Genomic DNA, 16,176 nt, shown 5'->3' with positions numbered 1-16,176 from the left:
TTACATAAAATGTGAATCCGAATCTTAGAAACCTGTAAGGTGATTTTGTAGCAGGAGACCAGACAATGCATTAAAGACCTTTTATTTTATATGCTGCATCAATGAAATCATTAGCAGATAAGATAAAGTAAATGCAGAGCTGTATACCTCTCGGCAATACAGTTCCCCACGGAATTTTGCAAGGCCATTCATGTAAATCATTACACCTTCCTTTTAAGCTAGTATGACTTTAGGTTTTTATTTGCTCTTCACTGGGGCATGTAAATTAGTTTACATTTTCTCTCAGTCTTTTCCAATCTGTGACTTTTTGCTGTGGTGTTTGTGACAGCAGAAGGAAAGATGCAGCATCTCAGCTGTCATGAATATCAAGGATTGCCTTCCTTTCTATACATACAGTTACATGGAAAGTTGTGATCATGGGAACTAATTTTTGAACTTCAGGGTAAAGAATCCTGGCTTATGACCAGATTGATCACACTGAGATAATCACACAGCTATTACTAAATAGCATTTTTAAATCGAGTAGCAAGCTGTACTTTTGTTTACCTTGCTCTCTTGAAAAAAGTGCACTTAGCAGGTGGCTGTAAAGGAACCGTGTGATTAGTGTGCAATATTTCTTACTGACATGAAGAAACAGAAGCAATAATTTATGACAGCATATGTTTTTCAAATAGGAGGATAAGTGCAATTTATTAAAATAATAAACTAAAAACAACTCCTCAAAGAGAGAAAGACAATTAATGTGGTCTTAACTTAGGTCAAAGTTTAGCAAACACCATGTCAAATGTATTCTAATGCATTGTCGTAGAGTCTACAGCTCCTGGGGCTCTGATGTAGCAAAATAAAACAGTTATGCCATCTTTGTGTACATTCTCTGGATTTTGTGGAGTAGGACAACCTGGAGACCCATTCCTGTTCCACTGAGTTGTATGTGTTTTTTAGCACTCATTTTTGAGAAGGAAGGATCTGGCCCTGCTGCAGTGTTAGAGAGAAACACAAAGACACTGGAGAAGAAACATCTCCTATATTTCTATAATTAATCTAAGCTACCTGAACAGTTTGCTGTATGTAATGCACTACAGAATCATGTCTATAAATTCTAGATGTAGATCTGTCCAAAACAGCACGTAAAAACCTGGTAATACAGGGAGTGCTAGCATGGCGATTTTCCCCTGTGGTATCAAACCCCAGGTATTCAAAAAATGTTTTAAAAATAAGTATGCACTTCTTTTCTGCTTGGTTTTCTTTTTTGTGCTGTACTATTATAACTTTTTTGCTTACATTTCAGTAGAATAACGATGTTTTCCCAGAGTAGTTTGTTTCAAAGACTTTCTTTTATGTTCCTTCTAGCACTGGGCTACTTGAACACCTGTAATTTGAGGCCTGTCCATTTTCTTCTTAAGTGCAATTTTTTTTCTTTTGTGGTAGAAATCTAAACCCAAAACTCTTGGCGCTTTTGTGCTGTACAGGCAGATGACTTCTATTTTCAGACTACATAAATAGCAGTTTCTAAGGGGAGTCGGTTTTGATTCTTTACCAAAAGAAAAAAAAATCAAAACTAAAAAAGGTTTTGAGCCCATTTTTGCTCCTGCTCATATAGAGTTTGTGTAAGTCTGTAGTAATCCCACTGAAGGTAATTGGATGACAGACTCACTGCCATCTAACATGCAGGTCTGCAGTGAAGAGTGGCTTGCATATGCAAGCACGAAACACAGAAACGCTGTTTCTTGCTTGTGCTGAAGTTTTTTCATGCTTCAAAATTCATCTAGCTCTCTGAAGTTAAAATGAAAGATAATGGGTGTGGAAAAAATGTCCATCCTGTTAGTCTATGAAGGAGAAATCTCAAAATGTTGGATAGTGGTCTTAACACTACGAGTCCTTCTCTAAACTTAAACTTTCGTATCAGAGTAGCAAATTCTGCCCTCAGATGAATAAATTAAATTCACGTGCTGGTTACTGGGAGCAGAAGTAATCTCTGATACTGATGGGTTTTTTTGTATTCAGAACCTGGGGACTGGTGCTTGGGGTCATGCTAAATGAGTTCTTTTTTACCTGACCTTGCTGGGGAACTGAATGAAGTTATTGTTATGTCTGACATGAATTATCTTTTTTTTTTTTTCTGAAAGAAAAATAAGAAACCATTGCAAACAGGTGGCAGATGTAAATAAGGGGTTTTTTAATGTGCTTTGCAAACTGGCTCTTTCCAGTGGTGTGCTATGTTTGGAAACCCACGCTGATGGTTAATTTGCCATGGCTCATATTTCTCATAGTAAATACCATTCATTCACATACTGAAGAGGTGGATGAGAGACCATCTTACTCCTCCACAGTTTGTTACTGATAGTGTAAAAAATTTTACTGTACAGCCAAATGGATCTTAGTTACTCCTAAACGTGAGAAAATGCCAAAGTCATAAGTTTTAGCTGAAAGCAGAAATAAGAGTTCATATGTACTACAAAATTATTTCAGCCTAGAAAAAAAGTTACCTGGACTAATCAGATGTTTAGTCAAGTTCAGCTGTTTGTATTGTGACCTGCCTTACTCTTTAGCAAACCTAACAGGACATAATCAATTTTCCAAAGTAAAGCAATAAATTACTTCTAAATATATTCTTATGTGTGTGTTTATATGCAGTATATAGAATGTATGTGTTTTACTAATTAATTACTAAAACTGTATGTTTAATTAGATAGCCTGGACACCCTGCATGTTTTCTCCACACTTAGGTTGCTTTGCTTAGGTTATTTTTAGGTCCCTTACTTCACAGGATTCTCTCTATCTAAAGCATTTTCAGCAAGGCTTGTAAACCTTTGCAAAAGAGGAGCAGAATGAGGAATGCTTATGGTATCAGATCTTCTAATGTCTAAAAATGTTCCCTATACTTTGTAGCTGTTGCTTCTAGTCCTGTAGGATCTTTTGGGGCCAGATCTTGCTCCCCTATAGAAATTCATTGTCTCAAATGGAAAAAGGAGGTCCTGTGTTACTGTTGTTGTGGGTATTGTGGATGAACTAAAAAAATTTTGTTTTTCTACTTCTTTAATATATGTGTTTCTTTCCAAGGATTGCTGAAGCTGCTGCCTACAAAGGTTATATGATCTCAGCAACCAGTTATCTTATCTCTATCAAAGTGGAACCTCTACCCAAGTTGTCCCACAATCTGTCAGGATCTCCTCTTATTACCATCCAGCTCACCCACAAATTGGTAAGTGATATGGAAACTACCAGTTTAAGCTATTGTTAGGGCTGTTCAAAACTTTGGTGTCTACGGTGACTTCTTTGTATTTCTCTTGTAATTCTTGTGGGCATTTTTAGTAGCAATTCAGATGGCATTTGTGACTACAATATTATGTTTTTTCCAACCATTACGCTTCTGTGACTTCTGTTTCCGTCACTGCAGAGGGCTGATTAGTGCGCATGTTGAAAAAGAAGGTAAAGTGACAAGTATAGCTTTAGGCCTTTCTATACGTATTGTTCTATCGATGTGTTTGTGCCATCTGCAATAGGTTGGTATGAATTACCGCTTTCTCATTAGAGCTGTCAAAACCAGGAACTCGCGTATCGTTTTTGCTTTTGGACTTAATCCACACTGAGAAAACTGAGGTGTTTTGAATGTTCTCATGAATAAGCCCAGAGAAGGAGCTCCTCCAAGGGCAGATACAAGTATGATGCACAGAGCATCTCCTGGGATAGGAGTGGAGCAGGTTTGAATCCCTGATCTAATGTGAACTGCCCTTTCCAGAGAGCAGAGTATTCTGAATCTGAGAAACAAGAGACAAGAAATATGAGAATCTGAGAAAACTTTGAATAAAACTTGTCTCCAACTGATCAAAGAAATTTCAATTTCACCAAATTAGTATATTCCAGCAAGAAACTGGAAAAATAGCTGGGCTTGTTTGCTCTCGGAGAAACAGACATCTCTTTGTCTTGTCAGTGGAATGGAGAATACTTGAGTTCAAACTCTGAGGTGCTGGCATGAGGCATGCAGCATCTATGACCTACTTTACAGCATTGAATGGAAATGGAAAAGAAAGATTTCAATTCTTAAATGTTTCCTAGAAAACATCTCTTAGATGTTCTTCTGAATATGTTATCATATTTTTCTTTCAATGGCTGTTTTCAAGCCAGTTTATCTTCTTCCTGTTGGGATTCTGATAAAGATGGAGTTGGCTACAGAAAACAAATATATGAAAAAAACCCTAAGGCATAGAAATGAAAAGTGTTGTTTTGCTGACAGTTTTTCAAACTAAGGACTCTCCTGAATGTCCCCATTGGCCTCTTAGAGGCGGGCACTTGCGAAGTGAAGACTGTATTTTGTATAGATCATTTATAAAAGGTACTTGGCTTTTTTTTTCAGGTACCTCCTCATGCTTCAGTATGATGATTTACTAGCAGGTTCTTAAATAAATTGCCTTTTTTTTTTTAATGCCTGTCAACTTTCACTGCGAACATCACTGGGATGTTGGTGTACAGATAGAAATTTTACATTTATCATCTGTCTCTTTCTCTGTTTTAGTCAGCAGAATCCATGAGAATGTGGTATGAACATCTCTGTCTAAAGTATCCTGTGTGTAACAGATACAGGTTGATTAGGAGTTTCAGGCTCTACCTAGAGCAGTGTGTGCTTTATATTGTGCGTTAGGGGAGTGGCTGTTTTCTCTCACAAAGCTCTTTCTGCTAGTTGGCAATGCATTCACAGCCAGCCATCTATCATCTACTATAATAATTCTACAGCTATTTCCATTTTGGGGAATGTTCAGGTCTTACTAATCATGCTAACACCTGTTCAGGTGTGACTTGGTTTTGGTTTGTGGTGGGTTTTTTTGCATGTCTGTGGTTTTTTGGTTGTTTTTTTTTGGTTTTTTTTTAATTTCATTTTATTTTATTTTTTAAAATCCTCATGGGAAATGGGGAAACTTATCCCATTGTCTTAACAGCATAGAAAAAGTAGCTCAGTGTGGTCTGAAATCAGTCCCTAAATACATGTCAGTACATTTGCATTTAAAGTTCTGAGAATTTTAATTATAAGGGGGGAAGTATTTCTAAATGTGTAGTGAGCATGAGATTAAGCTCTGTTCAATAAACTGTACTGGGTTAATAACTGTGCTAGATTTTGCTCTTGGGCATATGACCCTGAAAGGAGATGGATAAAGCACAGCAGGTGCACTCCTCTGAAAGATAGGAAGCCCTTCATCTGCTTATTTACTCCCTCCAGTAATAATCTGCTGCTGGCTTTTACATCTTATTAACTGGTACTGTTACTTTGATGAGAAGTTTAAGAGGTGCAGTGAAGTTTTGCTCTACAAGTACAGTTAGAAAATTCACAACAATCTGTGGACTCGAATTAGAAACTTGTCCAATGCTGGACTAAATATCCATTTCTCCAGTGTTTTTCAAATCAAAACTAAATGCAACTGCATGAGATGTTTTCAATGCTTTTTCCAGAACCTAATTTCAGTGTTATCTGATGGTGAAGCACTTTGTATATCTCCTAGCTTGGTTTCTAAAATTCCTTTTAAAATTCCAAATCAGATGTAAAAAATCTAAATGCTAAAAACTTTCAAACACCAAAACATTCTGAAATCATCAAATGTGTTGAAACAGAAAATCTGTTTTGACATCATAAAATATTTTATTTAATTTGTTGTTAGCCATATTTCATTTACATTGTTTTCCCAGTGGAAGAGTGTAATATAACATTAGAATAGGTGTTTAAAAGGAGAACTATGCACAAAAGTTTGTAAAGAGAATTAATAAAGCTATAGTGTGAGATCTGGGCAATGGAAATACATCTAGTTTTCTGTTCTGCTTTTCCTGTCTTTTTTTGCTGCTGGTGTCAATTTGCTAAAAAAAGCTATTAATCAGGGAGCAACAGGACCAACCCAAATGCCTCTGGGTATCTTGCATATGGATTCCAAATTCTGTGAGTAATCTTTAGAAACAAAGATATAGCTTAGATAGAAATACAGTGAATATTTGTCTGTGGGGAAGATGCATAGTAAGGAGTTAAATAGAATGTGTGCAGCTCTGCTGAAGTGGTGTATATATATTGAATTTGATAGGAAGACTGCTTGCCTCTGCCACGTATGGCTTTGGGAATATAATTTCTCTCCTGGCTTTTAATTAGCGGGTATGTTTAATATTAAGGAATGGATGAATAGAGTATACCTTCCAGTTGTGCATAAGTATGGCAACAGTGGGCCAAATCTGTTCTCCTTTACACTGCTGTCTCTCCAGTGAATTCCATGGAATAATTTCAAATAATATAAATTTAGATAATTTACTTGTGAATATACTTAAGTAAATTACTTAAGTAAATTCACAGAAATAAATTCAAGTGAATTTACTTGAGCAGATCGGGAATGACTGCATGTCTCTGAAAGCTTTCATATGGTAGCAGTACAGGTCCTTTCTATCATACTACATATTATTTCACTCTCTGAAGTGGTTTCATTTGATTGAGTATAATCGCTCATGAAATAGAAGTAGAATTTAAAATGTAAAAGAAATTCTGGCTGCAAGATCACTTAAAATATGTACTTTAAAATAAAGAGTAACAGTCAAGCTATTTATGTAAGTTTATGATTGAATATAATGATTAAACCAAGAGCATAAAATCTGCCTTAGAAACCTGTTTCATCCATTAAAATACTGCTTGCTTGCTTGTAATAATGGGAGAAACATTTGAAGTGGATACCAATCTCATTCTTATAGTTGCCTGTTTGTTCCACATAATGTTCTTAGTTTAACAGAGGAAAGTGTAATAAGAAAAAGTAAAAAATAAGTCCAAACAAATAGTTTTTCTCTATTAAAATTTGAGTTTGACTTTTTTTCAGTTGATCAGATTTAGTTATAGCTACTCCAGCGGAGTCTACTGGATGGATTTCACAAGTATAAAAATGCAAGGAGTGAAAAGAGAATACGGTTTCCTGTACTGATTGTAATGATGCTTGGCCCAGCTGAATAAAATTGTAATTCTTCTAGTGTGTATAGGAAAAATGGCAATCATTGAGAAACAGAAAACAAAAGGGAGTAAAATAAAACACGTCTATTTCAGGAAAAAGTTACAAAGTGAAGGTCTGTGAACTGAATATCACTTCTCGAATCAAAACTTCACAGAGCATTTATCATTCTACCGCTGAACTCACTGTTGGTTAAATCTTCTCTTAGGCAAGGATTCTCTGGGTTTCTCTGAAATTGTCTGCTCTTTTTACGTAAGATTTTAGGAGCTTTTGAGATGATTAAATTTCTTTTTCTTTTTGAAACATAAGGCAGTACAAACTGATGCTAATATCTAATCAATTAGGTAAAAATGCAGGGAATATTTATAAATGACACATTAACGCCTCCTTTTCTAGAGAGCACTGTGGGGCAGTGGGACAAAGAAGAGGACATCAGTAATGACAGCCTTTAGACCTTGATGCTCAGGCTCACAGCTGGATTCTCATGGGAGCAATATTGCTGGTTGACATTCTTTCTACCAGCAGAGCAGGCAGAAAATTTTCTGGTCAAGCTTCCATTAGTGGAAAATGGTTTTCTGACTTAAAATAGAAATTCTCATGAATCAGGATGAGTAAGTCATCCCAATTTTTTCACAGGGTAAAAATATTACTTGTTCAATTCTTCTTACAAAGTAAAGATTCCCTGTGGATAGGATAGACATGTATGTTTTACTTCTTATAGTATTATTTTTGTTTTAATTGTCAGTATTCTAACAATGGTTTATTTTGTTGCACAATCCCTGAAACTGTTTTTTCTGTTACTCTTTCTTCTTGTTTTATCTGATGAAAATATTAACAGTTTTAAAAAGATTGTTTTGCAAGAAGACTTCGTGAAGGATTTAAAATTACTTCTTTGCATATGAACATACAGTGATGAAGTGTTTTATTTCTGCCATTCTGAGGAATGTTTATCCGCTCTTTCTATCCACAGTGTCCACTTTTATAACACAATGACATAGCTAGGGGCGGAAAACAATTCTCATTATCCTCCTCTGTAGATATAAGAGCTTTTCCTGTGATATTTGGAGATCATTGAGGGCTTTTTTGCTTGAGACTTTTTACATATTGAAGAATTACATTCATGGATCTTTTTAATGACCGTCCCCTTTAAAACGACGGTCTCCAGCAAACAAGATAACAGAAATCAGCTACCACCTTCAGTGTGGGGGTGTTGATGTGAAGACTGATGGTAATTTGCAGCTGAAAAAGGCCTAATCTCGACCTGTCCAGATGTTTTGTAATGAAGCAACAGTACATTTTGTAAAATGATTATCCTCCCCAAATTTCTGTTTCTAGCAAGATGTTTTTCATAGCAGGAGCAACTAGAGAAGAACTAACATTTCACTTTTATGATCCAAGAAATTACAGCACAGGGTAGAAATTTAGAAGAGATGAATATCAAGGCTGAAATGCATACACAACATGCTCTGGCAAGTGTCAGAAGAGGCAACAGAGGGAGAAATGGTATAAAATTGCACCAATATTTTGTAAAATCCATACGGCTATTTAGCACAGACCTTGATCTTTGACCACACTGAAGTCACTTTTTGACACTCTCTTGGGGACAAAGTAGCTATAGAAGGCAGCTGGCCATCTTTCAGCACGTAGAAATACCAGCTTGGTGTAAATCCAGGCATATTTGGTGCAGAGAGGGTAAAGGACTGACTAAGGTGATGAGACAAGAAGGGAGCATTCATACCCTGGATGAGGCACACTGTGCTCACTGATCTTCCCCTACCCCCTGCTGTTGACTGACGCCATTGAGAAAATTGCCTTATGGCTAGAAGAAAACTTTTCGTATGCAAGTTTCAATCTCTTTGAGGCTTCTGTAGTTTTCTGCAGGGCTTTATTCTCCCTTTCCTTTTTGCAGAAGGGGAACATGTGCAGCTGCAGTTTTGGAGAATAATAAACTCCTGACTGTTACACTGTCTGTGTGAGGCCCTTACATGAAGATTACATGCAAATTGGAAATTCTTAATGTAGCTGGTTTTCCCCCAAATAAGTTAAATGCAAATGCCATTTTAAAGATTTGTTTGATTCTGGGGGAAAAAGTGCTTTACTAAGATACTACCAAGTTAGGACTAATTTAGCATTGTTCCATCTTGTTCCTTTGCTCCATGTGGTTCATTTTAAGAAACGTAGTGCTTAGGGAGTTGTCTGCCTGACCATGAAGTGTTAATCTTTCCTACCATAGTATTGCACTGAATCATTCAAACAGCTGCTTCTCTCCTCATTTTCTGACCAACTCCTCTCTCAATCATTTCTCTGCTTCTGCTCTTTTATTTTCTGCAGCGAATGCTTCCCATCAGAACCCTCCAGTAACCTGCTTCCTCTGTGCTCCTCGCTAGAGCGCTTCGTCAATGAACCTTTATCAGCTTTTGCTGTTAATCCCATCTCATATTCTGTTACATTGCTTTCTTAAATCTCCAGAACCAGGAGTCATATGAGAGCGCCAGCATTCATTATTGTAAGTGCAGCCTGTGTGGCTGGGAAGTACTCTCTTGGGGTGCTCCTTTGGAGATGGTCAAGTGCAGGGAAAAGATAGACCTCCTGCTCTCTTAACTGTGCTCCCGTTATAAAAAAGTGCTGGTAGTCCTCTTGCAGCTCAGGGACATAGAGACGAGGTTAAGGAACACTTTCATCAACCTTTAATGAGGCAATGGGACTTTTGCCTCTCAAAGATACCTGGACATCATCCTCTGTTGTCTTTTGCCTGGCCAGCAACGTGCCATATCCGAAGGTTTGTTTAACATCGTTACTGACGGGAAAATAAAATGAGAGAAGAACCAGTTCCTGTTTGTACACAAATATTAGTGCTACCATGAGAGAGACAAATCATTGTGAAGCCAATTTATTTTTATGGCAAGTTAAGTGTTGACTAATTTATATATTGATCGAGGAAAAACAATGACTTTTGCCCACATCTGCAGAACAAAGGTATAATTTTTCACTGGATGGACTTTGCCAGAAAAACTTGAGAAAAATACAGTTTAAACTGTGACTCTTACAGAGTGTACCACAATTAAGCAAAAAGAAAAAATAATAATAAGCTTGTAATTTAAAAATCAATGCGAAGTTAGGCACTTTGTTATGCAAGTTAAATCCTTGCTATAAAGAATACAGAAAATCCATTGAGTTCAAATGAGAAATGAACATAGTTGCAGCTAATTTTCTTGCTCCTGGGCAACCTTAAAATACCAGTAGTCATTATGATGATATACAGCATCTCTTAACAATACAGCAATAGTTCTGTATTGTTAATGTTATTAACAGAAACATCCCAGGACTTATTTTGTCCCAGGAATCCATTCTAAAAGCCTAGAAAGGCGCAGTAACAAAAAATATAGATTTTCATTAAGCACATTGGAGATTGCCTGTTGTAAGAATCAGGATTGCATTGTAATAAGCTGTAATTCACAGAAGGTTTCATTTCCATGTCAGAACAGACTTAAGCCTTTGGAGGCACAATACTTCCCCTGTTATCGCTCATTTGTCACGAAACAAGTCCTCGATATTTCTTTGTAAACGAGTCCTTTGCCTTTGAGGTGGATATTGCAACAGGAGCAAGGGCATCATGAAGTGATTGAATGTTTTTGGAAGTGTGCAAGTAAAGTTTGCTTCCAATTTTAAGTTTAGTTGCTGACTTTTATTCTTTGGGTATGTGGGTAATTTTATATGCCAGCTTCTGCTTAGTATCTATAAAATTACCTCTTGCCTAAAGAAAAGAACTACTGGTGACTGGTGTTATCAATCTACAGCAAAAAGCATCTGCTTTTTCTCTTTCAAATTTCTGCTTGCAACTGACAGTGCATCAGCAGTTGGAGGTCAGTCAATACCAAGCAATAACCTTTGAAAGATCTTGCTGACTTATAAACCCAGAACTGAATTCCACAGTTATCCTATTTTACAGAACGGTGGTGTCTTGTGCTATATCACTCTCTGCCTTTGAACATTTGTCACAGGAGGGGAAGAGAAAATTGTGGGGTTTATATTTGACATGATCAAATCTAGTCCAGTGATGTAGAGTTCTGTCCCAGCTGCAAACACAATTTTTAAATTCAATTTAGTTCCTCTTGTTTAAGTTCCTCATCAGTGACTACATCCTCAAAGCATCCCTGCATGTGGTGATAGCTTATTGCAGGAGTTCCAGCTAGTTGTGTTACATTTAATTAACTGTCAGGGTTTCTGCTCTAAAACATTGTATTTCTTTGCACGATGTTAATACAGATATATACATATTAAATGTTAGAAAAAAAAAAAGTTACTGCAAAGGTGAAGTAGCCAACATTCAAATGTTAATAACTTTGATGATTAAAATTATAAACAGAAAAGTAACAATAACATACCACCAGTCCCTAATCCCCACTGTGAGCATGGATCCTGTAAAATCTCTCTCAATTAGGTCAAACTGTTTTGAAGTGGCAGAAGTAAACCGTAGCATTTAAAATAGTAAACCCCTGGATTTACATTCAGAATGCCCAAACTATCTTTTTTTGTTGTTTTTTTTAAAAAAAGGTTAAAAATAGTTTTGCTGATTAAGAATTTCAAATTCACTGGTGTCACACTTGGAGACAGTGTGTTCAAAACTGTTTTGTAAAGAGATATATTAAATATAAAGGGTAAAATTCTGATTTAATTACAATCCGTGGTAGAATTGCAGACTCCCATGGGGCCAAGCTTTCAGTCCTCACCCTAATGGTGTTCTAATGTTGCTTTTAGACGGGTAGGACTCCGTTCTTCATTTTTCATAATGACTTGAAGAGAAACAGAATCAAGTCCAAAGACTAAAAATAAAGATTTGTTTCAGATAGTTTGTCTGTTGATGGTACTGGCAGCCAGTGTTTTTTACTGAGTAGGAATCTAATGCTAATGCATTGCTATCTCTCCATTAGCTACATCGTGAATAATCTATGTATAAGTAAAAAGAGAAAGGACTTTCTGGATCCTCTGGACCCATTGACTTAACTCTGGGCAGGTTCAACTCAGTTTGTCTTCCAGATCAATGTGATTAGGTTCTGGAGAAGTTACTGTGGTGGAGGGAAGTTTAAGATGTTCTTGTCTGTTTTCCTTGATTTGTTAGTTTGATCCTTCACATTTCAGCCATGTCACATTGTACATTGTCTGGGAAGTCTTACACACGCTGGCAAACTTTTAAGACCTAGATTTTCCTAAGCTATTTATCTTATTATTTTTTACTGTGTTCTCACATATGGCAAGAAGTAAATTAGAGTAGACCATGTACCTAAGTGCTGAGAATTGCTCTTAAGGCAGTTTTCTGCCTCTAACAGCTTAGGTGTATCTGTGAGAGGCAGAACTGCCATGATACCACTCGGTGCACAGGATGAATCCTAGCACTTAAATGGGCCTATATTTGAGGAATACAGCAAAGGTCTTCTGTACAAATAATTTCTGAAAATGCAAAGTTCTGTCAGCACGTATATTAAGTAAATAACAAGTAGAAAGTTCACTACAAAATTTCTCACTAGTTATTTCAGCTGAGGTGCCATCTGCAACTCTATATTTATTTAATCTATTTTTTATTGCTTTCAGTAGCATGGGATCTGAATAACCTGTTGTACATTCTCCTTGAGATACTTTGGTGTAACTGTTGCCAGTTTTTTTGCACCTGTGCTGACTCCAAAATGTTAGCACCAAGTATTGAGGGAGCTAGGCTACTTTTATTAATTGTGTGTAGTTTGAACTCTTTTTGCCTTTTAGATTGTGGGTTTGTGTTTCTTGCTTGCCAATCCAAGACATTATCACATGCTTGTATTCAAGTTCCTAGACTTCTGGCATGTCTGCCCATGTCTCTGTGAAACCTCTTAAGCTTACAGGAATGATTTATATAGCATGAATGACCGATATTTAAATGCATATAAACAAATGATGCTTCACTCAGAAAATGGTAAATATACTACATCTATTTTTGTCTTCCTGATTTTATGTTTTGCTGCCTTGGAAACGTATGCAAAAATGTACTGAAAATGATAAGGTAATGAAAGGCTAACTGTCGTGAAGATGGAACATGTTTTGAAAAGAATAGGGTCTTCTGCGCTTACTCTGGTTTCGAACATTGTTATAGAGAGGCCATAGGTTATTTTATTTAATCCCTTGAATCTTTTTTCTTTTTTTTGTCTGTGTGTCTAAAAGAATGCAAGATCTAGAAGGATATGGATGGTAACAGGAAATTTATTCATTTGGATGTACTTCTAAATCATAGAATATTTAAAGTTTTTGAACATGAAGCTCCTCTGTGTTGGCCTGTAGTTAAGAGGGATGTGACTGGGAATTTTTGAAAGTTGCATATTGGCACGTTGCACACATTAGAATTTAACGACGAATGCAAGGGAGTCCAGTATGGTTTCGTGGAACTGAAAAAGCTTAGTTTGTGATAATGAGGGTTGAAAAGTTGTCTTCAATTTTGCTGTTCTCTTGATAAAGAAGCAGTGGGCAGTTTCCAAATGGAATGAACGTATAGTTAGGAAGAAGAGGATTTGAAAACTCTACAAGTCCACTTAATGCAAATTGACACACACACACACCCCCCCTTTAAATGTTCACAATTTCTGGAGAAAAATGCTGCAAATATAGCCTTGGACCACTGAATGGGAAAACTAGAATATGATCCACAATGAGTGGAGTCCTCGCAGCCAAAACAGAAAAGCGGGGAAGGTTGAGGGAGAGATATGAGTTATACAGTCTAGTAGAGACAAAGATTATTGCTCTGCTGCTGGCGATGAGCAGCATTAGTACAGAAATAATTGCACTGATTTTGGAATGAATTCTACCCTTTTTATTAGGCTCCTGAGCTGTTGCATTTAACCAGCAATAGAAAAGCAAGGCACCTGCTCAGCAGTGGTGTGCTCTGCCTTTGCCTTTCCACAGTGGCATTTCTTCTAAAGCAAAACCGAAGTCACCTGATCTTGCCTTGTGGCTGTGACCGTACTTATTACAAGGCAGCATTATGGCTAAGTATAGGCTGTGTTACAGTAACATCACCAGTCTAAAACAATGCTTGTATTTAGTTCACACAACAGAAATGAAAACTTTGGCTTAGAAAATAGTGTTAATTTTAGCTCAGAAATGGCAGAGGAGTCATACTTCAGACAAATTTGTGGATGGTAAATTTCTGGTTTTGCTTGCTTCCCTTCCCACTGATTGTTGCACTAGGCATTTTAACTCAACTCCCTCTGCTTTGCAACAGAGCTGGTAAGTAATGATATTAACAGCTAGTAATAGAAGCTTGGAGTTGTTTTTTTAGCAGAAAATGTGCAGCTGCTAAAGAGGGATTTTTCTCCTTTTTTTTTTTTTTTTTTTTTGTTGTTGTTGTTGTGCAAAAACTGGCTAGAGTCCTTCCCAATATAAGAGGCTAACACAAGCTGGGTCAGCAACAAGATTTCTATTGGGACAGGGCCAGCCAAGAGGAGCTGCATTTCAGTGACTCACCCTGAAGCTAGCTCTGCATACCTTCCCCCTCTGCAGTGACTCGCAATAAATTTCAGTAATCTTGATCTGTTCAAGCTATCATTTAATGACTAACATATGCTTTGAAGGGGAAAGTGCATTCTAGATGAAGGCAGGGTTTATATGATAACACTTTCAGTACGACAACCAGAGCATCACAGCTTAGGAGGGAGAGCGAAGAATGTAGCAACATGTTTTACAGGGTTTACTCACATGATTTGAATCAAGCACATTGCTAAGTGCTTTGCTGAAGTTGGATATTAGAAAGTGCTAAACAAGGAGAGAGAGAAGATGTGAAAGTCATAAATAGACAAATCCCATGAACAAATAAAATGAAATAGAAAGAAATGTAATTAATTTGCCGTAAACAAAATTTGGCTAAGTTTAAAGTTCTAATTCCGAATATTAACCTGTTCTTCTAAAACAAATAATTCCTCACATTCTGCTTTTTAATTTATTTCTTTTTCCCGGGTTTTTTGATTTTCTAAGCACTTTTTTCTTTGAGAATTATTTTCCTCAGATTATTGGATTTTGATGTTTTGCTTTTATTTGTTCTTCTAGGGTTGAGCCTGGAGATGTTTCATGCGTATAACTAATGCAGAGGGCTATAGAATATGCTTTATATAAAGATCAGTTTGGAAATCCTTATGAAGATAAATGTAGAAAGTAATGTCTCAGAGGCAGAGATATTTTTAGTATAAAAGTTATTGGTTCATTTCAGAGAAGGAAATAGATAAGTATTTCCAATATTGGTTAAGATAAATTCTCAGGTTTAGTTAGAGCAAATCTAATCTGGTCAACTGGTAATTTTTTTTTTTTGCTTGCCATATCTGTGTATCTATATATCTATCCTAATTTAGTCAGTTTATAGCCTGCTGTTTATATATTTATATGTATGCTTAACGTTAATATTAAACTCCATATTGATGAAAAATAGGCAAGACCTGAAGTGCTGTGCCAGGTAATGTGGGGCTTTAACTAAGCCTAAGTACTTCCATAGAAGGAAGATATAATGCTTCTGTCCTAGAATTAAACCACTCCTTGTATTTATATTATATATGTTGCACTGTAGGAAGATCTTACGGGATTAGGCTCATGAAATGTACTTTGACAGATCACGTAAGGATTTAGGATGGAATTAATCCCTAGATGCGCAGTTTATCAGCTAGTGAAAAATGTCTAGTCACTAGCTTTTAGTCCAACGTTAAATTATTAACTTGATTATTTTGTATTCACCCTAACCAAAGAGCTATGAAATAAATTAATCCTGTATATTATGACTAAATCTCTTTGTTTAGTGTAATGATGTAATAACTGGTGATATTACCAAAAGTTTGGAGATTCTGCTGTGAGCTACCTCAGGACTCCCACCCTGTGTAAACAGGAGGAAAAGTTGAGCTTGCGTAAAGTATCAGAGCGCCTTTTCTCCATGCATTGGAGAGATTGTTATGACATGTGTTACAGGTTGGTACAAAAAGCCTCCGTAAGATCTAACGTTTTTGCAATGTGCCCATGAGCAGTGGACACTTTCCTTTCATAGTCTCTCTGTGGCTATAAGGTAGAGGATGTATGAACTGAATGCTCGAGAAGATTTCCAATTAATAAAGTTACAAGGGGAAAAATATCCTGTGGCACTTAAGAAATGGATTGGTCCATGTTAGACTGCGTGTGAATTATGCTGCTCTTTGACAACGATTTTTACAATAGACTTTTT

The 16,176-nt window shown here is 36.6% G+C and overlaps 1 protein-coding gene across 1 annotated transcript in view; it reads left to right on the top strand.

The window, feature by feature from the left end:
* GPR133 (G protein-coupled receptor 133) overlaps positions 1–16,176 on the top strand; it is a 155,469-nt gene that overhangs the window by 27,906 nt on the left and 111,387 nt on the right. Inside the window, exon 13 of the mRNA XM_010581733.1 lies at positions 3,061–3,202. Coding sequence (XP_010580035.1) covers positions 3,061–3,202 — 142 coding nt within the window. The remainder of the gene's footprint in view (positions 1–3,060; positions 3,203–16,176) is intronic.

The sequence above is a fragment of the Haliaeetus leucocephalus genome, unplaced genomic scaffold (genome assembly GCF_000737465.1).
Source record: "Haliaeetus leucocephalus isolate CR32 unplaced genomic scaffold, Haliaeetus_leucocephalus-4.0 Scaffold802, whole genome shotgun sequence".
Classification (NCBI taxonomy): Eukaryota; Metazoa; Chordata; class Aves; order Accipitriformes; family Accipitridae; genus Haliaeetus; species Haliaeetus leucocephalus.
Note: the sequence above shows the minus strand (reverse complement) of the source record. Positions and strands in the feature narration are given on the sequence as shown.